This window comes from Hordeum vulgare, chromosome 2H, assembly GCF_904849725.1.
Source record: "Hordeum vulgare subsp. vulgare chromosome 2H, MorexV3_pseudomolecules_assembly, whole genome shotgun sequence".
NCBI classification, from domain to species: domain Eukaryota; kingdom Viridiplantae; phylum Streptophyta; class Magnoliopsida; order Poales; family Poaceae; genus Hordeum; species Hordeum vulgare.
The window spans coordinates 25,431,023-25,458,695 of NC_058519.1; the positions used below are offsets into that span (position 1 = coordinate 25,431,023).

Consider the following 27,673-nt stretch of genomic DNA (forward strand, 5'->3'; position numbering starts at 1 on the left):
GACTTCCTTCTGTCATTTTAATTTCTATGTCTTCACGGGCAAGTTAATTATTGCTTGTCCGGCAAGTATATGACTTCAAAACCAAGTTAGTTTGAGATCGTGATCGCCACATGATCACGACACAATACCGACTTCGGTCTTAATACATATACTGCTATCGGTTACGGGCAAAGACACACCGAAAACATCTATGATTTCGCCTCATCTCGCAACTTGCACCATCACCATAATCTACCTCATCTCAAACGTCGGTGTGCATCGGTATGCGGGAGAGCAGGTCTTTGAAACCGTTTGTCCTTGCGATCCTACACCGAAAGAGGACGAATTAGGTTTTTGACAAGCGCTCTGCACGACTGCTCAAATTCGCCATCATGGGTAGCATATTGTCCAAGTCGGGCGGTGCTACCCATCGCCGTATCCATCGTTGTCAACAACAGATCGTCGCCAACATCATCATCAACACATGTCGCTCCTGCAACAGCTGGCGAACAATATGTTCTTCGTGATATGTTAATGTCTCTCTTTGTAGTTGCTACTTTGTGTGTGCTGATGATGTGCATGTTCTGTTATAAACAACTTTTAATAATAATGTGTAATCAACAACATTTCATGACAACAGCACATTCTTGTAAACAACAACACATTCTGTACTTGGGCTAGTTGTGAGAATTATGTACATATAATATGTTTAATATTCCCTCTGTATCACAATACTTGTTGTTGTAGGAAACTAGTTTAGTTCTCTTGAACAACAAATATTTAAAAACGGAGGGAGTACATGGATAAATAATGTTTAAGGTCTATTTTCCATATTATATGAGTATACATGGATACATGAGTTTGGGTTATACTAAAAGATACCCTTACCTCCGATGGAGTTTAAATTTTTCCCATTTATATATCCATTATTATTATTTTACTCACATCCTTATCCTAATAGGTTTTTTATCCGACGGATGTGCAATATTTAAGCTACTTCTAGATGCACTTTAGCAAACCGGGTGCCGAGAAAAGACAAAGCGCGAGGGCTTGACTGATAAAAGCGCAGTCCCCTCCCCCCCTACCTCTTCCCTACAGGCCAGGGTCACAGGTTCAACAGAGAGAGGCAGAGTTTCCTTCTCCCCCGTGCTCACTCACTGCTCCGCTCACCTCCCCTGTCTTGTCCAAAAGATCCCTGGCCCATCCCCCCGCCCGCCGAGATGGGGGGACTCCGCCGCGGCGGAGCCACGGACGGTCTCCTCTCCCACTCCCACCGCCGCCGCCGCCACCCCGGCCCCAATGCTCCGCCCCATCTCGCCGCCGGTACGCCTCCTCCCTGCACTCTTCCTGCTCATTTCCGTCTCCGAATCCTAGCCCCCCTTGAGAAGTTCCCCCCTCTTGGATTCGCTCGTGGGCGCTTCAATGCCGAGTCCGTCTCTTGTGGTTGTGGAGATTTCATTTTCTTTTCTTTTCCTTATCTGCTTTTGGAGCGGCAGCTCGGGGTTCATGTGAGGACCGGCCGTCGGCATTAAGCTCCCGGCCGAAAAAGTTGTGCTTTTCCTCTTCCCGTTTTGCTTCTCGGCCCTAAAAAGCAATGCGTTTCTCATGGGGGGAGCTCCGGCTGGCTCCAGGGCCTTCATCCATCCATCCGGGAGGAGACAAGGGAAAGAAAGAAAGTAAAAATCCATGCCTGCCTTGTCTTTCCGGAGACACTGTCGAATGAATCACGGCATTTCGTAGTCAAATCGGTCTGCCCGCGGCATTTTCGCCCAAATTCACGGCGATGTGCTTTGGATCCTTTCCTGGTCGCCGATTAGTAAATTATTCCCAGCCCCGCTAGATCACGCGAAACAAGCCGTGTTTTCAGGAACATGGCGCCACTCTCAAGGTCAGAAACCGTGCGGGGAAATGTATACTATCCTAGTGATGCGCCCACATGCTCACGAAGCACTATGAAGCTTCGTTGACAATGGGGATTCCGTATTCTAATCGGCAATAAATAAACCAACATGTCGGCTTAAACAAACCTTGGGTTGGGTTGTTTAGCCTCTGACAGGTACATTTTACTGTACTCGCTAGCTGGGCTGAACAGTGTTGTTGGGAGTAGTAAATCTGTACTAAAAGTAAGCTTTGCCTGGCCATTGTGTCGGATCCAAGTTAACACTTAACAGTACTGCTCGTATGTACCTACGCACTATCCGTTGGATGGTTGGTCGTACATAGCTTAGCTTGCTCTATGTATATCTTGCGTCGTCGTTGCTGATTCCGGATCTATCGCTGTCGTCCACCCACCCACCATTCATCAGCTCTAAGGTTTACTGGCACAGAGTGCTTGCAGAGATATCTGCAATTGTTACCACAATCCTAGCGTAGCAACTAAACATATCGGTAATAAAATGTCCGCTCTCCCTTTCCTTCAGTGTTACTATCTTTGATCGCGACGTGCCTCGTTACTTTTTCCACCCTGAACTGTCCCTGTGGAGTTTATTCATCGGTGCCTTTATCTTTGGTTCAGGAGTTGGATCCTCGAGGAAACAAGGAGGTGAACCTGGGATGCATTCCAATTCCTTGGTGAGTGTGTGCTTTTTAATCTTTAAACCTTTTTGCCGTGTGTAGGTAAAATGAAATTCCTAAGCTAAGCCTATGAAAACTACTCACTCCGTCCCAAAATAAGTGTCTCAACTTTATACTAGTTCTAGTATAAAACTTATTTTGGGACGGAAGAAGTATATAGCAAGTTAGCAGTTGACTCAGCTGAGATGACCTCTTGCACAGCTTAAAGTAAAAGCGGGATTAGTTAGTACTTTGTTCTGTAGTAATTAGTTTGAGCATGTAAAAAGGGTTAAACATGTCAAATGCTCTATTGTTTTCAAGCTTTTGTCTACATGACAGTTTATTAGAGAACCAATTTCTTGTAATGTGCAGATTTTAGCTAAGTGCTTCATGGTTCAGTTCTCTCTTCTCTTTTGCTACTAAAGCTATATCTTCATTTCTTACTATGCAGTTCAGTGTGTGATATCATTTCAAGAGCAAGCTAACAATTTCAGATGTAACTTTTCTCTTTCCTCAGTTTGATGGGAGCAGGCTTTGTACACCCAAAAGAGCCGGTCGCACCCCGATGAAAATGCTCATAGACGATGATGTCTACAGAGATGCCACTGCTAGGCATACGTCTCCTGGTATTGTGGGCAGGCTCATGGGCCTTGACATAATGCCTTCACTTGGAGCGCGCATCCAAGATACATGTAACGGGGACCGTTCACAGGGCAGGTCGCCACGGAGTTGCAGTGAGATATCCGGGAATTATAGTGACAGACACGCCTTCTCGGGGGATGTTCCACGTAGGGCAAGCACTGATGAGATTCCGGAATTCAAAGATGTTTTCGAAGTAATGGAGACCACCAGAATGAAGAACCGAAACCGCAACACTTGTTCTGGGCATGAGAGGGTTAACAGTGCTGACCTTAATTTTGTAAGGCAGAAATTTATGGATGCAAAACGCCTTTCTACTGATGAGTCTTCTCAGAGATCGAAAGAGTTCAATAGTGCGGTTGTCGCGAGTGATCTGCCCAGTCTCGGTTGTCCTCCATCCTCTGGCGTAAACCGGATCACGCTATTGAAACCATCCAGAAGAAGTAAGTTTGTTGATGCAGATTTTGTCTATCCACCAGAAGATGACACTGAACGGTGCTTCCACTCACCAAAAGAAGCAAAACATTCTCCAAGGAAGCCTCGTGCTAACTTTTCTAGTGAAGCTCCCAAAGAAGAAACCGGTTCTTTCAGACAAAAGTTGTCCAGGTCAACCTACAGGGAGAACATCGATAAGCGCATTTCACCCACTAGGATTGTTGTCTTGAAACCATGGCTTGATAAAAATCTGAACATGGAAGGGGCATTTCCAATAACCAATGACATGTTCTGCTCCAGTTACAGAAGGTCCGAAGCATGCGTAGATGATGGTACAAGGCAGTATGCAGAGGAATCCGTGCCTCAGACCTCTGCAGCATATTCCGATGCACGGCGCCAAAGAGGTAAGGGGTCCAGAGAAATTGCTCGAGAGGTTTCGACACAAATGAAGACAGCTGCTGTCAGGGGAGATGCAAATGGAAAACAGAAACTCAGTCTAGATATTGGGACATCCAACCGGGATGAACAGGTGTCTTTGTTGACATCCATGACCAAGCTAAAAAGTTCGGCAGCAGTAGAAAGATCTTCCGGTCTACATGATGCTCCAGATGGTCCTTGCGCAGGGACTTCACCGACACATTCAGCTAAAAGATCAATTAGGAGGGAAGCAAGGAGACGCCTAGCTGACAGATGGAAGACGACCCAGAAACATCAACATCAACATCCATCAGAAGATGCTAATACTACATTCAGCACACTTGGGGACATGCTTGCTCTCTCTGACAAAGAGACCTCAAAGTTTACTTCAGGGGCAGCAGCTTGCCGGCAATGGCCAGAAGGCGAGTTGCATCGAGATGTGATGCCAGGATCATGTGGTTATCCTCTTGGTATCAGTAGCAATGATGGCTGGAAAGATGATAACATATGTGGCTTAACAAGGTTGGAGTCTGTTTCTACTTCATCCATCAACCAAGGGAGTCCGAAATCGAGCAGCAGAAAAGCAGGTTGCATGCATGGTGAGTATTCTATGGCAGAGAACATCATCGGATCAGGGCCATATAATTCTGAAGATCTGCATCAGGACAGACCAAGGAGATCGTTAGTCAGAAGTTCGACATATCGCTCTGATGAAAGCGATGTGCAGTCTCTGGATGAAGCGCAAAGTGTGGTGACCGAGCGCGAGATACATGTGAATTTTGAAGAACCAACTTACAGCGGTGCAGTGCCAGAGCTATCTGAAACTGGAGGAAGACTTGTGCATGGTGGAAATTCTGACCATAGTTTATGTGGTGAACTACATGCACCGAAGTGGTCGGACTCTTCCCCGGACCCTGCGCAAGCGGGAGCTACATGCACCGGGCTAACCTTTAGTTTATGTGGTGAACACGGTTTATATAGCAGTCATGCAGTTCCAGAGTGGCAGGGGGAGGCTCAGTCTTCTGCACAGAACATGATTCTGGACCAAGAGCAGACATTTGCAATAGATGACCATTTTATTGTCCCTAGCCCACGATATTCTGCATCTCAGGTATGTTCATTTTATGCTACTCAAGTTTCTTCAAAGTATGGCTAAGCATTCATTTCATATACTGTATGAATTTATTATTTCTAACCCCTCTGCTCGACAGATCGAAGGTTTTTGGTTGGTCTATGAATTACTTATCTGTAGTTTACTATTCTTTATCATTTGTAACAATGATCGACGAACTGACTGTTCTCTGTACTCAGATTGAGAGGAATGAGCACGATCGGTGTGAAGATAATCAAGCTCCATCCGATCATCTGACAGAAATAGTATCCGTCGTGAGCTCCAACGAAGACGAACAACCGAGTCCGGTGTCTGTCCTCGGATCTTCGGTGGACGCAGAAGACTGTTGCTCAGGAGGTTTTGAGAAAATAAGTGCAGACCTTCAAGGCAAGTGCACAAACCGTACACTGCCAAATCCATTTCCCTGGCACTGTCCATATCACTCACTTGCTTACTTTCTCTGCTACAGGGCTCAGGATGCAACTCCGCCTGCTCAAGATGGAGGCGACGGACGACGCGGACGACACCGACCTCGCTCTATTCAGCGACGATGAAACTGCCGCGAGCTGCGAACTATCCAACGAAAGCGCACCGACAGCGTCCCGTGCTTTCAAGGACGAAGACGAGAGGGACTTCTCTTATGTGGCTGATGTGCTCGCATTTCTAGCCAACCAGAGTTCTGAGTACGATCTTCTGCTCAGCGTGCGCTATCTATCGTCGGGGTCTCGGGCGTGCGACGACGCGTACGATGACCTCGAGAGGAAGTACGGTGAGCTCGTCCTGTGGCCGCAACCGGAGAGACGGCTCCTCTTCGACCTGGCGAACGACGTCCTCGTGGATGTGATCGCCTGTTTGACACAGTGTAGCAGTCAGGAGTTGGCGAGGAAGTGTGGGCTGGGCATGGAATGGGACAGGGAGAGGATTGTGGAGGAGGTGTGGGAGAGGGTGTGCCGGCAACGGCGCGAGACGGAGTGCTTCCAGGAGGAGAAGCTGATGGGTGTGGGGTGGCTGGACTGCGAGGATGTCACCGATGAGATGGTGGAAGACATTGGGAGCATGCTGGGTGAGGATCTCCTGGAGGAAGTCATAGGTGACCTCTATCTGCTGGATCTTTTTGGGTAGGGTGGAGGGTTTTTTTCTGCGATTTTCGCGCACCGGGAAATATCAAGATTTGTGAAAGTAATGCTCGTGCTTGGTTTAAGAATGAAAATTGTTAGTGAGAAGCAAAACTCTGTAGCTTGTTTATGCCAGCCCAGGTAGACAGGTGGCTGATGCGAATGTAATATTCCAGTTCCATGTATCTATATTATTCTATATATAGGGACGATAATCGACGGTAAAGAATGTAATTATTTATTTATATATATGGCAGCAGCAGCCATTTTTTTCCTTCTTCTGCGTGTTGTGCATTTTCCAGTATGGATTCAGTAATCAGCTGGTGATCTGTTGGTGTCATAAGGAAGGTTTTTGTTTGTTTCGCGTTGGTGAACCGTTGCCCTCACCAGTTTTCTCATTCATACTAGTATATGTACTTATGTAGAGCGGAGCGACCAGTGGTACATCAAGTGACCGCATAGCGCAGTGGATTAGCGCGTCTGACTTCGGATCAGAAGGTCGTGGGTTCGACTCCCACTGTGGTCGCATATCTTTTTAAATTTTTCCATTCCTATACTGATTTCCTTTTGCTCTCTTTAATCTCTTGATACTAATTTGCATTATAACCACCATCTGCTTCCCCATATCGACTGCAGTTTACTGCGAATTTACTTTCATGTTAATTTGCGTTAAAGATCACAGTTGCTTCCTTTACTGCGAATTTACTTTCATGTTAATTTGCGTTAAAGATCACAGTTGCTTCCTTTACTGCGAATTTACTTTCATGTTAATTTGCGTTAAAGATCACAGTTGCTTCCTTTACTGCGAATTTACTTTCATGTTAATTTGCGTTAAAGATCACAGTTGCTTCCTTTACTGCGAATTTACTTTCATGTTAATTTGCGTTAAAGATCACAGTTGCTTCCTTTACTGCGAATTCTCCCTTTTTTTCATTAAAAAAACTCTCCTTTTTTTGCGGGGGACTATAAACTCCCTCTTCTAATTCACATATATGTTTTATTTTTGCATTTCTATGCTAATTTTAAAATAATAACCAGTTTGCTTCCTCTACTATAACTTTATCTTTTTCATTTTTCACTTCGACTAGTTAGCATGCACGTGCAACGCACGTATCTCCAGTGATATTGTCGGGGCGACGACCTCATAAATGATACCGGTTAAGTGCGCAAGGCATGTTGGAGCAGTGAACGTCGGGGCGACGGCCTTGATAGCTTTGCAACTTCAACGACATTCATGCCGGTTACAACTATTGTAGACATATGAAACATTCGGATGGGTTAGAACTATTGTAGACATATGAAATACGTATATCTTCATCGCCATGGGACAGTGCATGACTTCTTTCAGACAATAATGAAAGAGCGGCTTGGTTGACGGAGCGAGTTCCCCAACTAACATGCACGTGCATTGCACGTCTTAATAGAATTTAAAATTAAAATATATACATATTATAATGTCAATTCACATGTAGTTACTTGTGTCGCAATCCTACATGTGCAATAATTTGTAGAGATCAAATGTTGATGGAATATTTTTGTTTGCAAACATAATTAATTACATTCACTTTGAGGCTTATTTGTTCCCATATCCCCTTCCTGTTACCATTCAAACGTTACAATAAATACATCTGTATTTCAAGCATTCAAGTGTTGCAAAATAGTACAATGAGGTACATGTAACGGTGAACATTTTCATGGCCTAGTGACCCGATAATTCTACTTCCGCTACATTTTTACTATGATTCAAATGGGATTTGAAGGCATTAGACATTACAAAACAAAGACATAGAACTTTCATAATTTACAACAGGCTTTTCGCTTCTCGAACCATTTCCTAAGTGATCTGCTGCTTGTACTTTCGCTACAATGATGTAGTGATACAAGTAGGATCTGAAGGCCTTAGGCACTACAACAAAAGGAACATAGCTGCCATAATTTAGAACATGATTTTGGTTTCTAGAACCATTTCATGCCCAAGTAATCTGATGCTTGTACTTTCGCTACAATGATACAACGATATAAGCATGATCTAAAGGCATTCAGAAAATCTTCGCCGTTCAGGAGATCAAACTCATCACTGTTACTGAAAAAGGGAAAATCCATGTAATCACCTTCTGGCATTGATGCATCATCTAAACCAGGCATGCAAATCCCACCATCTGCTTGCAATGCTAGATGGTCTCTGTTGGCTGTCTTTATTTTCTTACCATCAGTAAGAGTGAGTGTGTCTGTTTCATCAACCCCGTTCCAGATTGCTTCTCCACTGTTATTAGGAGGGAAATGGACGTGTTCAACTCCAACTTGATCAGTAATCAACATTTCTTTTGATTCTGCTACTTCATTGCCGCATTGGTTGCTAGATGCCAATTGTTGAAACTGCATAGAATCCTGAAAATCTGTAATACCTCTAAGAGAGACATTGTTCACTTCACTTGGCTCAGGAACTTTTTATGCGTAGGCGTCATACATTTGAATGTCTGAATAGACATATGGTGCATTATTGGTGGCATCTTCATTTTTTATCATGCTCCCAGGATGCTGTGCATGGAAAGAATGACCATGTATTTCAGGATGTGTCTGTTGTGCACCACTGTAGCTTCCACCTACTTGCGCATAACAGCTCACTGTACTCATCCCTGGTTCAATATTTTGAACTACATGCTGATCATGTGAAGGTTTAGGTATGCCTCCACAGACACACTCCCCACCAATCGCCATGCAAGAACAAGGGGCAATGAGAAAACCAAGGTCGTTGGTGTTACAGGGTTCATTGCATACTCTCTTTCTCATCGCGTAGTATAAATTCTTGACACTCTCTATTTTCCGCTTCTGAAATGAGAAATCTTTTGCCTTTGAGTTGACAAGTTTATGTAGCTTGGCAGGGTTGGAAGTGGAAAGTTCAGCCTCATACTCAACCATCCGAGCAGAAGCTTGTGCTGAGATCTCTGGGTCATATAGCAATGAAGTCCAACAACAATAGGATTCATAGCCCAACCCTTGCAGTAGAAAACTGGTATGCTCTCAGGCAAGCTGATCGACTTCGGTATCTAAGTTCTCCGGCAAACCAGAGTGCCCCTCAAGAAATATACCTTTAGCTTCTTGCATGTCCTTGCAGCCATATGCATCAATGCCTTCAGTTCCAGCTCCATTGGCATAAAATTCTGAACTAAGTTGCTGAACTGATTGAGCCTTTAGCTTCTCTAATACCAATGTGAAGCTAAGCTCATTTTCCTGCTCGGCAGATTGTTGCTGTTGTTGCACTTCAACGCCCTTACTGAACAGTGCATGATCCTTCCACTCTGGTGGTGTCTCTTTGCAATCGAGATCATCGAAACCATTGGAAGATTCTTAGCTTGAGCTGGCATGCCCATTGTCCACTTCTGCCGTTCCAACTCCCTCAACCTCAAACTGTTCTGCTTTACCATGTCTGCATATGACACTAAACCCTTTTCTGGTTTGAGCTCATTGCTCCGCTCATTGTTCCACCCATCATCCACATCTCTCAGTCCAACTCCCTCAACCTCAAACTTGCTTTGCTTTACCGCATCTGCATATGACACAAAAATCTTTTCTGCTTGGAGCTCATTGTTACCCTCAAATTTTTGTACCCACACAGGAGGTAGTGTTGGTTCTCTCACATGCTCAGCTCCTGGTTGTGAAGCAGGCGGCATCCAGAACTTGCTGGGGGAAGGTGAAGGAGTAAACATAGCCATCAAAGCACGTGTTTGAGCATGATCCAATTCAAATCGGAAGAAGTGAGGCTTCTGGCCATAGACAGTGGGCATCTTCTGGTAATAATTGCCTATAATAGCATTCCTAAGCACGAGTGGTAAAATAATGCTTTGGCTCAACTCCAGCCCCAGTTGTACCTGCAGTTCTTTATAAGAAAATTTTGATTCCAGGAATCTGGTCAGTTTCTTTGATTACTGACTGAGTTACTGCTAAATTTGGCAGGTTGGCACACTTGCTTTATTTGCAAGCAGCCGCCATCCTATCAATGCTTCTGCTGTCCAGATGTATCTGTGTGTGTCTCTTGCATGACCAAAGCACAATTTGCAAGCTTGACGGAAACAAAGGGATTCCACATCAACTGTCTAAGGAAGGATAATGGTCACAATAGAGAGGAATAGTGATTTTAATTCATCAAGAATATTTTGTTTTGGCAATTGCACTGATTTATTTTGAAGTATGGTACTAAATAATTTTGAGTCAAGGTAACATCTGACTCATTTTCTGATAGTATTTAATAGTTATTCTTTGGCTATGGCATTTGGCCCCTCGAGTTTCTTTCCTTTTTTAATCAGATGACCGGTCGGAGTATGCATCTCTTCAAGCAATTCTATTCGGGCCATTTTTTCTTGCGGGTCTCTCCTCCAGTGATTGTGATGCAAAAACCGGCAGTGTTGTTTCAGACTGGATCACTGAGCATCCGCCGGTGCCGCTGCAGCTGACCCTAAGGATCAGGGCACGGGTGTTCGTGCTGGGCATCCACGAATTTGACAACAAATAAATGTTGTATAAATAAATTCTCAACTTAAATCCAAGGACCTAGTATGCTCCATATAATTTCAAATCCCTTTGGCACACCTTGATTGTTCTAATTTGTCATCTTCCTGTAAAGATGCCATGACCCCCCTCCCAATTTAAACATGCATTATGTGGAAAATAAAGTGATATTGCAAAATATACTTCTTATTAGTTGCAAGATATCTTGTTTACATATTGTTGATGAGAAGGTGCGTGCATGTCTTTAGGGTGAATTTATCATTTGATATTGGACACAGCAAGTGATTATATGCCATTTAGTGTTTTGAGGTCATGGGTCATAAACTTGGTTAAGACTTTTTGCAGCATATAGTAGTCTTCATGCAATTTTGAATGTAATTCAGTTCACAAAATGCTGATATTTTAACCGCTTCTATAATAACTACATTGAGTTAGCTTGGTTTACTGCAAGTCATATAACTCTAGGTTAGTTATTCTCAGTTGATGTGTTGCTATTGGAAAAATCTTATCCTTGCAATAGTTCCTCTGTTTACCATTCACTTTCTTACATGAATCATCTATGCACAGGTGGTGGAGGATGAATATGAATTCTTTGCTGTTATCTGAAGGTTAGTGGAGTGATATTTTTGTTTTCACAACCACTGCAACAGCCTCTTGATATAACAGCTCTTGGTCAGCCGATCAACTTCTCTCCGTCCCCAAGCTATCATCTAATCCATCTGTCCCACAATATAAGAGCATTTTTCAAGCTATTCTTATTGCGGGATAAAAACACTTCAAACACCAGGAGAACTGATTTATCACTTGCGTCTAAGAAATGGCATGAACTTACGGTGGATAAAATCGATGGCTTGACAAATATCTTTGAGGGATGGTGCGAAGAGGTAGTCTGTTGTGGGAGAAAATAAAAGTTATGTTAACTTCATAGATAAGATGCACTTGCAATTGTTGGAATTATGCCCTAGAGGCAATAATAAATATAGTTATTATTATAATTCCTGTATCAAGATAATCGTTTATTATCCATGCTATAATTGTATTGAATGAAGACTCATTTACATGTGTGGATACATAGACAAAACACCGTCCCTAGCAAGCCTCTAGTTGGCTAGCCAGTTGATCAAAGATAGTCAGTGTCTTCTGATTATGAACAAGGTGTTGTTGCTTGATAACTGGATCACGTCATTAGGAGAATCACGTGATGGACTAGACCCAAACTAATAGACGTAGCATGTTGATCGTGTCATTTTGTTGCTATTGTTTTCTGCGTGTCAAGTATTTATTCCTATGACCATGAGATCATATAACTCACTGACACCGGAGGAATGCTTTGTGTGTATCAAACATCGCAATGTAACTGGGTGACTATAAAGATGCTCTACAGGTATCTCCGAAGGTGTTAGTTGAGTTAGTATGGATCAAGACTGGGATTTGTCACTCCGTGTGAACGGAGAGGTGTCTCGGGGCCCACTCGGTAATACAACATCACACACAAGCCTTGCAAGCAATGTAACTTAGTGTAAGTTGCGGGATCTTGTATTACGGAACGAGTAAAGAGACTTGCCGGTAAACGAGATTGAAATAGGTATACGGATACTGACGATCGAATCTCGGGCAAGTAACATACCGAAGGACAAAGGGAATGACATACGGGATTATATGAATCCTTGGCACTGAGGTTCAAACGATAAGATCTTCGTAGAATATGTAGGATCCAATATGGGCATCCAGGTCCCGCTATTGGATATTGACCGAGGAGTCTCTCGGGTCATGTCTACATAGTTCTCGAACCCGCAAGGTCTGCACACTTAAGGTTCGACGTTGTTTTATGCGTATTTGAGTTATATGGTTGGTTACCGAATGTTGTTCGGAGTCCCGGATGAGATCACGGACGTCACGAGGGTTTCCGGAATAGTCCGGAAACGAAGATTGATATATAGGATGACCTCATTTGATTACCGGAAGGTTTTCGGAGTTACCGGGAATGTACCGGGAATGACGAATGGGTTCCGGGAGTTCACCGGGGGGGGGGGGGGGCAACCCACCCCGGGGAAGCCCATAGGCCTTGAGGGTGGCACACCAGTCCTTAGTGGGCTGGTGGGACAGCCCAAAAGGGCTCTATGCGCCAAGAAGAGAAAATCAAGAGAAAAAAAAAGGGGGGGGAGGTGGGAAGGAAGGGGGACTCCCTCCCACCAAACCAAGTCCAACTCGGTTTTGGGGGGGACTCCTCCCCCCTTGGACTCGGACGACCCCCTTGGGGCTCCTTGAGCCCCAAGGCAAGGTCCCCTCCCTCCCACCTATATATACGGAGGTTTTAGGGCTGATTTGAGACGACTTTTCCACGGCAGCCCGACCACATACCTCCACGGTTTTTCCTCTAGATCGCGTTTCTGCGGAGCTCGGGCGGAGCTGTGCTGAGACAAGGTCATCACCAACCTCCGGAGCGCCGTCACGCTGCCGGAGAACTCTTCTACCTCTCCGTCTCTCTTGCTGGATCAAGAAGGCCGAGATCATCGTCGAGCTATACGTGTGCTGAACGCGGAGGTGCCGTCCGTTCGGTACTAGATCGTGGGACTGATCGCGGGATTGTTCGCGGGGCGGATCGAGGGACGTGAGGACGTTCCACTACATCAACCGCGTTCACTAAACGCTTCTGTTGTACGATCTACAAGGGTATGTAGATCACTCATCCCCTCTCGTAGATGGACATCACCATGATAGGTCTTCGTGCGCGTAGGAAATTTTTTGTTTCCCATGCGACGTTCCCCAACAGCAATAACAAAATGTTTATCTTCTTATCCTTGAGTATCCTCGACATTATATAATGCAAATAAATTAATCAATCAGAAGTTTAGAAAATGGTCCAAAGTATTAGAGAATGAAGAAATGGGGATGTGACTGCATGCATCTGTCAAGTTGATAAGGTGAAACCCGCCATATGGATCACAAATACCATTGACTCATCTTGACCCTAAAAAAATAAGAAGCAATATGCTGCTGTCATCCTTGAAAAATGCCCAGACCTTGGTATTCTCAACCTAGATCTTTACTTGGATAACGGGGAGGACAATGGCAATATTTGCAACAAAGGAAGATTTTTGCAACAGGGAGTACTTAGACAGGTTCAAACAAAGGTACAGGGGAGAAACAAGAATCAACTTGCATATGGTAATGTATCAAGCATGAACACACATCGACAAGCACGGTCTTTCACTTATCTGCCTATCTCTAGTTTTTTTGTCAAACCCCACAAAGCTAACAACTAATCGATCCTAGAAACATTATGTTCGGACAAATGTAAAACACCCAATTTATCTATACCATTACTATCAGGTTGGTGGATCAACATCCATCCAGAATATGAACTTGAATTGTGTGGATCTGTATGGATGCATATAATGACAAGGAGCAGCACACATAAATGTTGTCAACAAGTATACAAGTATATCTACCATAAATATGCTAATAAGTTACTACTCCTTGAGGGAGAACATTAGTCTGACCGCGAATCATTACCGATGAAGGCGAGGGAGTAGGGGGTGCCGGCGAGCAGGACGGCGGCGTGCAGCTTCTCCTTGAGGCCGTCGCAGAGGCAGCACCCCGGCTTGGTGTACAGCACCAGCCTCCGGGGCGCCGGGGCCGAGCTCGACGCATCCCCCGCCGCCGCGGCACAGAGGAGGCGGGGCGCGTGGAGAGGAGGACCGGCGATGGCGGGGCACGGGGAGAGGAGGGCCGGCGGGGCGCGTGGCTGGGGAGGCTGCGGTGGCCGGGCGTGGGGAGAGGAGGGCCGCTGGGGCGCAGGGCGGGGAGGCCGCGGTGGCGGGGCACGGGGAGGCCGAGGTGGCGGGCACAGGGGGAGGAGGGCCGATGGGGCGCGGGCAGAGGAGGGCCGACGGGGCATGGGGCGGGGAGGCCGCGGTGGCGGGGCGCGGGGAGAGGAGGGCCGCGGGATCGTGGGATGGGGAGGCCGAGGTGGCGGGGCACGGGGCGGGAGGAGTAGGCATCGATGGCGGAGGACCGGCGGTGGCGGGGCGCGGGGTGGGAGGAGGATGCGTCGACAGTTTGGGGAAGGAAGAGGCTACGATCGTGGGTGGGGAGGGGTGTTTACGGCCTGAGGGGGGCGACGGGGGCGCGAGGCGAGCGGGTTGAGCGAGGAGGTGGAGCACGGTCAGCCTTATTTTATTTGGTAAATGCACACGGTGGTGCTGCGTGGATGGTGGAAGGCCGTTAGATTGTAATTTGTTGTCTATTTGTGTGGTGGTGATTGGTGTTTGTTTTTGTGGGGGTAATAGTTGTGTGTATCTAGAGAAGTTTTCGTTTGATCTTTTATTAGTAGTATAGATACGGAGTTTTTGAAAGTCAGCCATTTCTTCCGCTATTGTAATTTTTTTATGTTCCTTCTGCTATTTTGATACTATTTGCATCATATATCACCATATGCTTCCTCTTATCGACTGCAGTTTCCTTTTTATGTTAATTTGCGTTAAAGATCACCAATTGCTTCCTTTACTGCAAACTCTCTTTTTTTTCACGGTGGACTGTAAACTCTCTTCTACAGTTTATCTTTTCCATGAGCAAATTTTACCTTTTTTGTCATTAATTTGCATTGGAAATCAAATAACCACTTGCTTCGTCTGACCACTGTGAATTCTCTCTTCTGCGGAATAACAATTCACATCAGCAATGACCACTTGCTTCCTATATCCAATGTAAAACCGATACAAGCTTAACAGTTTATTACAGTGCTAGCACTAGCAGAGGATAAACGAGCAGAATTTGATACAGTTACGCGAATGGATCAGTCGTTCAGGTTTGCAGTCCTTGGGCCTGAACCTGAATTTCCATGATTTACAGGCTTACAGCGCTAGCAGTCCGGGGGCCTGGGCACAGGCTGCCACCCGGCGCAGAGCTGAATGACCTCCTTGAGCGCCGGCGACGCCGCCTCCATCGTCCACTTGTCGTAGTACTCCTCCGGCCTGAAGACGCACTCGGCGCCCGGGCCGTCGACCAGGCACGGCAGCGCCCCGTGCAGGAACGCGTCGCCCTCCGACCTGATCCACCCGGCCACCGTCTCTTCTCTGTCAGCAGCCTGCAGCATCAATCAGCAATGCACTGAGATAGTAGATATCAGTAGCAATGCAATCAGATGTATGCAAAATGCTCAGCCTCATCTCATCTTGTCTGAAGATGCAGAGTACCTTCTCCGGCATGTACTTGAAGACCGTCTTCTTATGTCCTCCTTCGTATATGTTACACTGGGACACAATCTGGAAACGAAGGAACTGATTCATTAGAGATCGATGGTTTCCAAGCGCTGTCGGCTGCAAGCATATGGAATGGCGCATCCGAATGAGCTACCTGAGCTTCTACGCCGGCGCAGACGGCGTATACGCCCCAGTCCCTGGTGTAGTTGTTGTAGAGGTGGACCTTGCCGAAGCGCAGGCGCGGGTGCCTCTGCCGCGTGCCGTCGAAGAAGCAGTGGTGGATGGTGACCCTGATGCACCTGTCGTCGACGTGCGTGGGGTCTGCGCCGATGAGCATCGTCTTGTCATGCCTTGCAAAGTGGCATCTGTGCAGCACGAATGCAGTCACATGTTCATCAGCACAATCATCAAACGAAATAAGGTGAAGATTGCGTGATGCTGTACACAGAAATATACTGTAGTTGGTGTCAGGAGGGACAGTGGAAAAGCGGGAAGGACCTGGAGACGGTGATGTCGGTGCTCTGGCGGGTGATGTCGATGAGGCCGTCGTCGTAGTCGGCGAGGGAGCAGCGGTCGATCCAGATGTTGGTGGAGCCGGGCTTGATCTGGACGCCGTCGACGTCGTGCCCGCGGCCGGCCTCGAACCGGAGGTTGCAGACGATGACGTGGTGGCAGTCCTTGAGCTGGAGGCCCTTGCCGGTGAGCCTGACCCGCTGGCCGCGCCCGTCGATGGTCTTGTGGGAGGAGACGCGGAGGTAGGTGCGGAGGTGGATGTCGCCGGACACCTCGAAGACGATCCACAGCGGCTCCTTGGCCCGGCACGCCTCCCGCAGCGTCCCCTGCCCGTCGTCTGCGCGCCGAACCGAACGGTCAGTTCATGGGTTGATCCCCAATTTGCTGGTGGGATTCCAGGGTGCGTGATGGGAGGAGGAGGGGGGAAGGACCTTGGAGGGAGGTGACGTGGTAGAGGGCGCCGTGGAGGCCCCCGATGGCGCGGCGGCCGAAGCCCTCGGCGGCGGCGGCGAGCGCGCGGAGGGTGCGGTCCGCGTCGGCGTAGGGCGTCCGCGGATGCGGGGGGAGGCGGGCCTCCGTCGTCGCCGCCCCCGGCGCAGTCCCCGTGTCCATGTCGGGGCAGGGGAGGTAGGCTATTGCGGCGGCGGCGGGTGGAGTCGGAGGAGGACGCGGGGCGGAGGAGGGGAAGGAGATCCAGCAGCAGCAGAGGCGGGAGAAAGAGAAACAGGAGGAGGCACGGGCGCCCATGAAATTCGGCCGTGTCGGTCGGTCGCCGCGCGCGTAGATCGGAGGACCGGACTGGAGACTGGAGTGGGGGTGGAACTCCGCCAAATGTGGTGAGGAATCCTATCCAACACTCGCTCGCTGGGTGCTCAACCCAAGTCTTCTTTTTTCTCTCTCTTTCGAAAGCCGGCGAATGCATCTTCCCATTGCTTTTATAGGAAAGAATTACTCCCTTTGTCTCAACTTTATACCACCTATAATACAAAGTTATACTCCCTCCGTCCCAAAATAACCGTGTCAACTTTATACTAGCTTTAGTACAAAATTGTACTAAGCTTGAGACACTTATTTTGAGACAAAGGGGGTATTAAGTTTAAGACACTTATTTTGAAACGGGGAGAATATGATTTATTCATCGTCTGATCGTATCATGGCAATACAGAAAACACAAGGAAAAAAAAACAATTGCATCTAAATCGGTAAACCATCTAGCGACGACTACAGGCACTTGAGTGAATCAAATATGTGTCCTCATCATCCTCCCTCTCTCATTGAAGCGAGACAACACTTACCGTAGTAGACAGTACGAAATCATCGTGTTACCAACACACCAGAACATCAACTGTCGTGAAGAGAACATGGATTAGAATGAGGCAACATATAGGCACACGAACAAAGGTTGGATCCATGAAGATCAATCGAACATCAACACCGTCCGAACTCCATGAGATCCATGAAAGACACGCCTCCACATGCTATTTGAAGGCGCTAGATGCATCGCTGGAATGACGCTACACGGAGAGGGCCTTATTCCATTATCAAGGGGTCATCGCCGCCTCGCGCTACCTTAATAGGACACAAACCCTATTTGATGAAAAAAAAAACCTAAAACAAAAACACTCTTGCAGGCAAGGGTCTATCGTGGCTCCATGGCCCTAAGGCTAACAAAGATGAGGTGAACCGGTGGTGACGGAGGCAGAGAACCCCTAATTACATGTGTCATATGCAATTGCCATGAACTGTAAAATCTAAAAATAATAATAATAACAGTTGAAAATGACTTTTTTTTCAACAAACATTGCTTAGTGTTTTATATATGTGTAAATTTTGGAGTTTTTTTTTTTTTGGAATTCATACTTTTCGTGCATACGTGCTCAGGGAACCAAAATCCATTATCTTTGGAAATAAAGACCATGTAACTGGACCAACCCCCCTATCATTCTTCTTTTAGGTACCATTCATTCCTAGACAGGACCAGTGTTTGATGACCTAACCGTTTTTTCAAGCAGACCAACTGCCATTTAATGTTTGGTTTTAAATTCTTCTACGATCTCGCATACGTTCTGGTTGAACAAGAAATGTTTGAAAATAGCAAAAAAATGATGTTTTTTCTCTGTAAAATGTTCGAATGTTCTAATTGCATGCAAAAAAATCCATTAAAAAAACAACACTCATGTTGCTCTAAATAAAGAAACAAAATCAGTACTTGCAAAAGGTTCAGGAAACAAAACGTGTTCAAGATGCTCTGAACTTGCAGAAGGGTACCTGGGGCTCGAATTTTGTGATTAGGGCATGTTTGGTTCGTATCCCATTGCTAAATTCTGTCCCAAAGTGTTCAAGTCTAGCCATGAACCAAGCATGCCCATAGTGTTCCCCCAAATGCATGAATGACAACCACTTTTGGTTCCAATGTATGTCAAGCTAATCAATCCCCAAAATGCCACCAAATGTCCCGTTGTGAGAATGGCTAATCCGGCCTGGTCACACTCGTGGCATTTTCGCAGTAGATCAATAATGTCAATTCAATTCATCAGAAATCAAAGCAACTAGTCATGATCAACAAGCCAAATAAACATTATAATAAATACAAGGAAAAATCTCAAGACAAATACCCAAGAGAAAGAATCCCAAGGATATGTATCTGCGGCAATCCAATGAGAACAAAGCATTACCCAGCATAGAGTGGATACAACAGTCTTGCTACACGATATATAATTCGTAACAAAGTAGCAATTTCGTTTATGTACAGATCACACAAGAACACCACACAGTTGGAAACTATATCATATATTCATATCAGGCGGTTCATGTGAGTGCTCTAAGCAGGCACGGCAAAGCTTGGCTCGGTCCAGCTGGTTGGGTCGACAACAATGCACGGATCGTCCTTCTTGAACTCAGCCACCTGCAGAGTTCATCATATGAAAAAAAAAAGGATTACACATAGAAGCAGAAGCTCAAGAAAGCAAGATGCATGACAGGGATATGATGCCAAACCATTTCTCCGCAGCTGGGGCAGTAGTGCTGTTTGTGCCAGAGGCAGTCCATTGAAGGGCATAGGAAGCACACGCCCAGAAAGAATGGCATCATGCAAGCCACAACTGATGCGACGCTCGGCTTTGACCTGTTCAATGTGCAACGAAAAAGGCTTAGCACGAATGGTTTCAATTACATTTCACCATCACGGCAAGTACTACAAGGAATATTGCGTTCACGTCTCCCTCGCCTATCTATTCCCACTTCTGCACGCAAAACTACAGGAGTGCTAATTAGCAATCAAATATACAAGTAGGATAGACAAGCACAAACTGAATGATAACAAAAATATTGTTTATCCACAAAGATAATGAAAGTAGCCCCCCGCTCTTTTCATGCCTATATACTGTAGTTGAGGTAGCAGTGGCTGACATCAAGCAATGTGTGGACAGAAATACAAGATACTGCCAGAAAATTGTATTAAGATAGATTTCTCAACACAGGATAATGCTCATTTAAGTTAGCCAGTCAACCAAAATCCCTAGAGAACGCACTAATGACATCCCCAAAAGGTGTTACAGCATTGAGATAAATGACACTAGGAAATGCGAACAGAATAATCAGATGCTATCAAGCTACAGGTAATATATTACTTGGAAGGTCTTTGCATAACAGAGAAATGCTAGATTCAGGTTCAGTTTGCTAATTAATAAAAATGTCTTTCCAACATATCTGCTACTAGCATTCTTAAAAAATACCAAACCCTGAAGAATACAAGACAACAAATAATATAAATACATACATTAGATGTCATGGTATATGTCTTGAGGCTAATGTTATTTCAGAGAATCATTGGTCTCACCAAGCAGGGTTCAACATCAATTCAAAGTCAAAGCTGAACTTCGGATCACCTTTGGATAAAGCTCATATAGTCTCGAGCTATGAGCTTGGTTTGAAGGGCTAAATAATAGTTACAAAATAAAATACCACGCATTAAATTTTAAACTTCAGTAATAATGATGGTGTGCCCAGCTAGAATTAGAAATCAGAACCTACAAGTTAAGAGATTTTGCTTGCTGCTTGGTTCCATTTCGGATGTTCTGTTTGGAATTGTACAAGAAGTGTGATCAGGCATGAACTATACAGAGTTCAAACTATATTTAGCATAGTCATTGATTGTATTTGCAGCTATGTCACAAAAAATGGAAAAATCATGATGGCCGAGTGTGAGAATGTCATACGACTCTCCCCCCTCCCACAACCCCTCTCAAATTGTACAGTGAGGCAACCACAATGTCATGTATCTCTCACAATATCAGTAGCTACCATCTCTTATCCCGTTACCCACTAAAACTGAATATAACTATAATGTTTCTATGTTAGACTAGAGTCAGGTCTTTTGACTTTTAGCATTCAGGAATCATTCATACATTCTAGTGATAAAAGGAGCAAAAGATGGCATAGAAGGCTGATGATTGCAGGGCACCCTTGCCAAGGGAATTTTTTATGGTTGTAAGGATATCTTCAGTAGAGGGAAGATCCATCTTGAGTGCCCCGGTGGGCCTTTTAAGGTTAGCGGAATATCAGTAGGTACTTTAGGAGGATACCCTAGAAGGTGGACTCGGGTGAACCACCATGTGCCATTCCATTTTATCCATAGAAGGAAAATCACTTCAATCCTTCACACCAAAGCCATCAGGCAACTCCCAGAATACAAACACTAGCTAAATAGCCGTGCCCTGCTAGGGAATAATAAATACATGGTGCATGGAGACGCGTAAATGTCTTGTTTTCTTTGTCTTCATTTGCAAATTTTATCTGTCTCATTTGGTATCTCGGATTGGTAGGGACGCGAAAAAGGCAACATTTTATACCATATTGCAACATCAACCAGGACATCAATGTAGAATATTGAAAAAGAACTCAGGGGCTCTAAGATGCTGGGGCAAAGAAGTAGCAGAGCTACCTAATGTTACCTAGCATTAGAAAAAACAGATTAAGGAAGTAAGATCTTCACACATATTGTTCGCCAAATTAAAAGGGCGAATCAACCTAAGCTAAATACCACTCAAATGGAAGTCAGGATCATAACAGTACAAAGAATGCTACCAGAATGAAACTCCACTTTAATAGTTAAGATATCCTCTAACTCAGCATCACAATAAGCGTCAATCCTGATGAGTCTCCCACTAATAAACTTTGAAGTCAGGATCATAACAGTACAAAGAATCCTGATGAGTCAATTCCTCTTTCCAACCGAGGCAGCCCCATACGTCAAGATAAACAAGGACTCTGCTTATAAACACAACAGCATGAAAAGCACCTCAAGGATCAAGATCCCCCATTGGCAATCCAGATATCACAGAAACTATCTCTATGTCGCACAAGACTTCGAGATAACCATCATCTCTATCTTCCACGCTAATTTATCACTAGACCATCACTAATCTATACTGTTTCACTCGAATCAAGCTAGACATCCGAACGCGCCAAGGAAGAGGGACAGCTAAAACAAAATTCGGTCAGCATTGAAGGGTTCGATCAATCCACAAATCACTATAATCTCATCCTCGAAGCGCACCTAAACCTCATAGAGATGGCATACTACTGCAATTAAACGGCGCAATATACCACGGGGGGACGGGGAAAAAAAGAGGGGTGGAAGGGGAAGGAGGGGGGGATTAGGGGTTGGTTGGTTCCTGACCGGACGGAGGTGACGGCGGCGTCGCCGCAGGACTGGCAGTGGAAGGGGGCGGGCGTGTCGCGGAACATGGTGTGCTGCAGGGGCACCCCCTTGGGCGCGCCGGCGTAGATCGCGTTCGGCGGCACCCTCCCCGCCGCGTAGGGGTCCGGCGGGTAGTAGTAGCTGCCCTGGGCCTGCGCCGGGTTGTAAGGGATGCCGAGGGCCGGCTCCTCGCCTGAGGCCTTGGCCGTCGCCATGGTCGTCGCCGGCGGGCGGAGATCTGGGGTTGGCGGGGCGGGGCGGTGCGCGGTCGGCGGTGGCGGGCGTGGTTGGGGGTTCTGACTTCTGTGCCGCGCGCGCGCGATGACGGACGGACAGACGCGTCGAGGATTGATGAGGGGGCCTGGAGCTTGGAACGGACGGCCGGGATGATTTTATATCCCCTTCTTCTCCGTGTTGGAAAAGTATATGCGATCGGTTCGGCCACCTTCCATGAAGGTTCCACTTTCCATGTCTTAGACGTGATCTAGGCTTATGCATCGTTTGGTACATACGCATACGCATTTGACATCTTGCAGTTGTTCTAGATCAACTCTAGAAGATTTTTTGACATGACATTGATCACCTTCTGTCATATTCTGTTCCTGATGGCATGGTATGTCGTCTTCGTCGCTCTTTCTATGGCCTTAAGAAAGCTCCACGCGCCTGGTTTGAGCGTTTTGCCTCTGTGGTCACCGCCGCTGGTTTTTCACCCAGTGTTCATGATCCAGCATTGTTTATTCACCTTTCTTCTCGTGGTCGGACTTTTCTTCTTCTCTATGTTGATGACATGGTCATCACTGGGGATGACCCCGAGTATATTGCCTTTGTCAAGGCCCGTCTTAGTGAGCAGTTTCTTATGTCTGATCCTGCATGTACTTTTCCTGGGATATAAAGAAGCCATCAGAGGTAGAAGAGACTTCAATCCCAAGAAAGTAGCGAATTCGATTCTAAATACTCCCTCCGTTTTAAAATAAATGATTCGATTTTTTACTAATTGTACAAAATTAGTAGAAAGTTGAGCGTCTACTCCCTCTGTTTCTAAATATAAGTCTTTTTTAGAGTTTTCATTAAAAAACTACATACGGATGTATATAGACATACATTAAAGTATAAATTCACTCATTTTGCTTCGTATATAGTCTCCTAATGAAATCTTTTCAAAGACTTATATTTAGGAACAGAGGGAGTATCTTTCTAAAGATTGCACTACGAACTAAGTACGGAGCAAAATGAGTGAACCTACACTCTAAAATATGTCTAGATAGTTGTCGTCCCCTTCCGTGCCACCTTATTGCCGTTGGTCCCGGGGGTAGGATGTCTTAACCTACCGCCGGGGTCTCTGGCAGTAGGCTCTAGACAGTTATCAGCCGTGGGCCCGCCCGCCCCACCCCACCCCATCTCTTCCTCCGAGCGTTGTTGAAACAAAGGAGTTCTTCCTCTCGCCCCCTCTCATCTCCTTCGCTTCCTCCTCGGATATTCTTCGTTTCTTCATCGTTTTTGCGGATCGAGATGGCCCCAAAACGAGAAAAGTAAGCTCCTCTTATCCCTCCAATTAGTTTTAGTCAAATAGCTTCCGATTCGACGCATTATTTGCTTCAAATCAACCCTATTTTTAGTTCTATAATTTTTTATCCTAGGTTTGTTTTAGGTTGATTCTAGATATTCTATGGGGTTGAATGTGAACTCCAGCCACTAGTTGCAACGGTAGTGTGAATATGAACTCTAGTTCATGTTTATTTTTTGAAAAATTTATGATATGATGCATGTTGGAGGAATAAACTGCTATGTTTGTTTTGATATGATGCATGTTGTATAGTGGATGTTGTTGAAGAAATTATGCTTCAAATGAACCCTAGTTTATATTTTTTTGAAAAAATGATGATATGATGCATATTGAAAAAAACATATACGCGTATAGTGGATGTTATATGAATGAATGAATCATGTTGCATTTTATTTATTTATGCTTATGCAATTTTATTTAGGCGGCCATCTCTTGCGGACAACATCGACATTAGGTACTCCATGCTTGACCCTACGTTCAACAAGGATCATCGTGCCCGTTTCATAAAAAAATGGAGTGGTAAGTACTATGATCCAAATATTGATTCAAAGTATTCAAATTGATGAAAATAAGTTACTAATTTCTGGTTGATTCAACGGTGCGGGATAATGCCACATTTTTAAGGCAAAGCATGACGTCCACTTCTGTCGAGGCGGTCATCAACATGGGTCGAACTAGTCGAGGACGGCGGGGAGGCGCGTGCAGCCAACAATTGATTTAGCCTTACGACAACTGTCCTCCTCGACCCATTGGAATTAGCCGCCCTCTCCACATAACTCTTTCTCGGCGCGATCCTCTTCAGTCTCACCAACGACATGTCTATGACAAGGGTGTAGACATGCAACATCGGAGCTACATGTAAGTCTGAGGGGACAGTGCCCCCCTACCACCCCAACCAAAGTGAGATTATCTATCACTTTTGGCCAATTCAATTTCACATGCATGCACAAGTCCATTTTGGCAATAGTTGCTACTCCTTTTCGGTTTATAAGGCTTGCGTGTGTCCCTAAGTTAATAAATGAACCAACTTAATACAAATTATATATCACAAAAACATATCATTAGAAACTTCACATCGTCTTCTTTCTAATGATATAACTTTAAACTATACAACTCTTCTTATGTTGGTTGATTCAGCCTTACGATAGCTGTCCTCCTCAACCCATTGAAAGTAGTCACTCTCTCCACATAACTTTTTCTCGGCGCGGTCCTCTTCAGTCTCACCAACGACGTGTCTATGACAAGGGTGTAACCCTGACATGCAACGACAGAGCTACATGTAAGTCTGAGGGGACCGTGCCCCCCTCCCACCCCAACCAAAGTGAGATTATCACTTTTGGCCAATTCAATTTCACATGCATGCACAAGTCCATTTTGGCAATATCACGCATGTTGGGCGCACCTGCTCAACTGTTTCATCTATGTTCCTACTACTCTTTTCCAGTTTATAAGGCTTGTGTGTATCCCTAAGTTAATAAATGATTCAACTTAATACAAATTATATATCACAAAAAACATATCATTAGAAACTTCACATCGTCTTCTTTCTAATGATATAATTTTTAAACTATACAACTCATCTTATGTTGGTTAAATTATAGACCTAGAGATACGCATAAGTCTTATAAACCGAAACGAAGGTAGTATTTCCCAACCAAGCCCGTCCATGGCTGCTCCGTGATCCACCCATGAACCAGCCGCCTTGTCGTCGACGAACAACCTCGCTGCCGACAGCGAGGAAGAGTTTGCCTCTAATACGAGTCTGGCCCATAGCTTAAAAAACCGGACCGGGCCATCAATCGGAGTGGAAAAAACCGAAACCAGCAGGCTCGACGTCCTTTTAAGCTATGCGGATTGTTCTGCAGCCGAACCGTTTATCGAACCGCCCTTTTTTTCGAAAAACTGAGTGATAAAACCGGTCCATGTACAAGGGAAATTATGACTATAGGAAAATATGTTTGCAAGTGTTAGGATTTTTTTTTGCGGGAAAGTGTTAGGATTCGAACATGCACCACCTTGCTATGGGCCAAAGTGTGACAACCCGATGCCGACGTTCCAGAAAATTCCCCTCTCTTTCCGTTTTCGTCGTGTGGCTTATTTTATTTGTCGTGTCATCATCGCATCATTCGCATCATCTGCATTGCATCGGCATCTCCGTTGCCGCCCGTTTTCAAAACTTGCATCCGCTGTTAGTTGTCGGTTCTCGTAGTTGTTTGTTCTGAGCCCGACTGCACTCGCACGCGCCCGCGGCACCGTTGTAACCCTGTTTTTAAATCGTGTATAAAACTTTCTCCGATTGAGCTCGAATTTGTCGTGCGGTATTTTCTTTATATAGGTAGGCCGCCTGTCAAGTTTCGTCGCAATCGGAGACCGTCTGGTACCCGAACGGTCGACCGTAGCGGCACCGTCTTCGGTCTGCCGTCGGACGTCTGTCGGTGTTTTAAAAGTCGCTGTCGCGCCGCACCACTCCCCTCTCATCTTAGCCAACGCCACTCTACACACCTAACCCTAACCCGCCTCTCCAATCAGACCGCACGATCGCGACCGGAGGGTCGAAAAACCCCCAAATACCCTGCACCCTAGCCCCTTTCCCTATTTAAGAAGCCCTCCCTGCCATTTTAGGCAAACCCTAGAGTTTCCCTTGTTTTCCGCGCCCACCAACCCAGCCGCCGCCACCTGGTCTCCCTCCTCTCCCCGCAGCACCTCCTCCCCCCCAGCGGCCGGCCCGCACGAGCCCATCCGGGGCCCGCCGGGCCCGAGCCGCCGCCGCCCCGTTCTGCCTCCGCCACCAGCTCTGGATCGAGGAGTGCGCCAGCTCCTCCTCCCGCGCCGTCGGACTCCCTCGCCCCGCCATGGCAGCAGCCGGCCGCAGTTGACCTCGTCGCCGGCCTGCCCCGTAACTCGCGCCTGCGTCGCCGACCGAGACCTTCAAGCGCCGTCGCCATGTCCGCCTTCGTCGCCGGCCAGGACCTCCCGTGGTCGCCCGCCTCGCGCCAGATCCGGCGAGCAGCAACCCGGATCCGGCCGCCGCGCCCTCGCTGGACCGCCGTAGGCCTCACCGGCCTGCCCTGCGGGACCTCTCCCCGTGCGCCTGCAAACCCCGCCAACGCCGCCATGTCCTCTGGCCTCGCTCCCACGAGGCGACGGGAGGGAGACGAGGCAGTCCCTCCTCCAGACCGTTGACCGCGCCTGGGCCCCGCGGCCCAAGTCCCCAGTCTGCCCCACCAACCTCCATCGGCCCACTGCCTCCTCCGGCCCAAAGGTGAGCCCCTGCCCTATCCCACACCCATGGCGTAGCTTAGTTTTGCTGCGCCCCCTGTTCGGCCCAATAGTTTATTAGGTATTTTCGGAATTGTAATTAAATTCCAAGAAAATATGACGATTTAAAATGTCTGTAACTTTTTATCCGTGTGTCGGATCGAGACGTGCAATATATGGTTTTCGTGTAGTTTCTCGTGTAGTATCCGTTTTTATAACTTGCATAATTGTTTGACGTCGATTAGCTGCCGGATGCCTAGAATAGCGTGCTGTTTTAATAGGATACGTCCCGTATTTAATTTTCGCGCAAGTCCGGATTGCTCGTGTGCCGTATTAGAAATGCCTATGTTTTAGGAACTATTTTTCCATGTATTTTAGAGTAGTCATTCATATTTTTGCGTGTAGGGTTTGCCGGTAGTTTATTTTCCCGTATCTAGGTGTTTATCTCGCATTAATGTGCGACATTATTATTGTTGTGCAACCCCACATGTTTTATATGTTTTCGGGGTAGAAAAATCCCATGGATTTTCTGTGCAATTAGTTTTAGCTTTCGAGTAAGTTAGTTCGCGAGATATTTTGCTATGTTGCCCTTTTGATTAATTCGTAGGATTTATTCCGTGCCTCGTTTGAATTAGTTGTCAACTAGAGAGTTGATCTTGGATGTTTTGTCTAGCCCCT

General features: G+C 46.1%; 4 protein-coding genes and 1 non-coding gene across 6 annotated transcripts; 3 read left to right on the top strand and 2 right to left on the bottom strand.

Moving 5' to 3' along the window:
- The first annotated feature begins 1,063 nt into the window (after nt 1-1,063).
- On the top strand, nt 1,064-3,804 carry LOC123425114. Its single transcript, XM_045108783.1, has 4 exons — nt 1,064-1,302; nt 2,495-2,550; nt 3,050-3,577; nt 3,763-3,804. Exons 1-4 carry the CDS (start codon nt 1,200-1,202, stop codon nt 3,802-3,804), a joined length of 729 nt encoding a protein of 242 aa, XP_044964718.1. The 5' UTR covers nt 1,064-1,199.
- LOC123424574 lies at nt 3,536-6,523 on the top strand. Its single transcript, XM_045108206.1, has 3 exons — nt 3,536-5,134; nt 5,335-5,521; nt 5,604-6,523. The coding sequence occupies exons 1-3, from the start codon at nt 3,863-3,865 to the stop codon at nt 6,254-6,256; spliced, it is 2,112 nt and encodes a 703-aa protein (XP_044964141.1). The 5' UTR covers nt 3,536-3,862; the 3' UTR covers nt 6,257-6,523.
- Nucleotides 6,524-6,701: 178 nt separating this feature from the next.
- Nucleotides 6,702-6,775, top strand: TRNAR-UCG. Its single transcript has one exon. It is a non-coding gene; the product is annotated as a tRNA-Arg (tRNA).
- Nucleotides 6,776-15,432: 8,657 nt separating this feature from the next.
- On the bottom strand, nt 15,433-17,370 carry LOC123424575 (pectate lyase 1). Of its 2 annotated transcripts, none has more exons than XM_045108207.1 (5): nt 16,904-17,370; nt 16,458-16,809; nt 16,114-16,324; nt 15,954-16,022; nt 15,433-15,844 (listed from the first exon to the last, which is right to left on the bottom strand). In XM_045108207.1, the coding sequence occupies exons 1-5, from the start codon at nt 17,217-17,219 to the stop codon at nt 15,620-15,622; spliced, it is 1,173 nt and encodes a 390-aa protein (XP_044964142.1). In that variant the 5' UTR covers nt 17,220-17,370; the 3' UTR covers nt 15,433-15,619. The 2 variants fall into 2 exon arrangements, with proteins under 2 accessions (XP_044964142.1, XP_044964143.1); XM_045108208.1 differs by having other exon boundaries at nt 15,760-15,867.
- A 1,747-nt stretch (nt 17,371-19,117) lies between these two features.
- Nucleotides 19,118-22,565, bottom strand: LOC123425115 (GSH-induced LITAF domain protein; the record flags this gene model as incomplete). The annotated part of the gene is made up of 3 exons (XM_045108784.1): nt 19,118-19,377; nt 19,470-19,596; nt 22,153-22,565. Coding segments are annotated over 3 exons (624 nt in total), but the record flags the coding sequence as incomplete, so codon positions are not given.
- Between the last annotated feature and the right edge of the window lie 5,108 nt (nt 22,566-27,673).

Coding starts and splice junctions, on each gene's coding strand:
- LOC123425114 (XM_045108783.1), top strand. CDS start 1,200: ATGGGGGGACTCCGCCGCGGCGGAGCCACGGACGGTCTCCTCTCCCAC. Junction 2,551..3,049: donor GGATGCATTCCAATTCCTTG/GTGAGTGTGTGC, acceptor CTCTTTCCTCAG/TTTGATGGGAGCAGGCTTTG. Junction 3,578..3,762: donor GTTGTCCTCCATCCTCTGGC/GTAAACCGGATC, acceptor CGGTTCTTTCAG/ACAAAAGTTGTCCAGGTCAA.
- LOC123424574 (XM_045108206.1), top strand. CDS start 3,863: ATGGAAGGGGCATTTCCAATAACCAATGACATGTTCTGCTCCAGTTAC. Junction 5,135..5,334: donor CACGATATTCTGCATCTCAG/GTATGTTCATTT, acceptor CTCTGTACTCAG/ATTGAGAGGAATGAGCACGA. Junction 5,522..5,603: donor AATAAGTGCAGACCTTCAAG/GCAAGTGCACAA, acceptor TCTCTGCTACAG/GGCTCAGGATGCAACTCCGC.
- LOC123424575 (XM_045108207.1), bottom strand. CDS start 17,219: ATGGGCGCCCGTGCCTCCTCCTGTTTCTCTTTCTCCCGCCTCTGCTGC. Junction 16,325..16,457: donor ACCGACATCACCGTCTCCAG/GTCCTTCCCGCT, acceptor CGTGCTGCACAG/ATGCCACTTTGCAAGGCATG. Junction 16,023..16,113: donor GCGCCGGCGTAGAAGCTCAG/GTAGCTCATTCG, acceptor CTTCGTTTCCAG/ATTGTGTCCCAGTGTAACAT.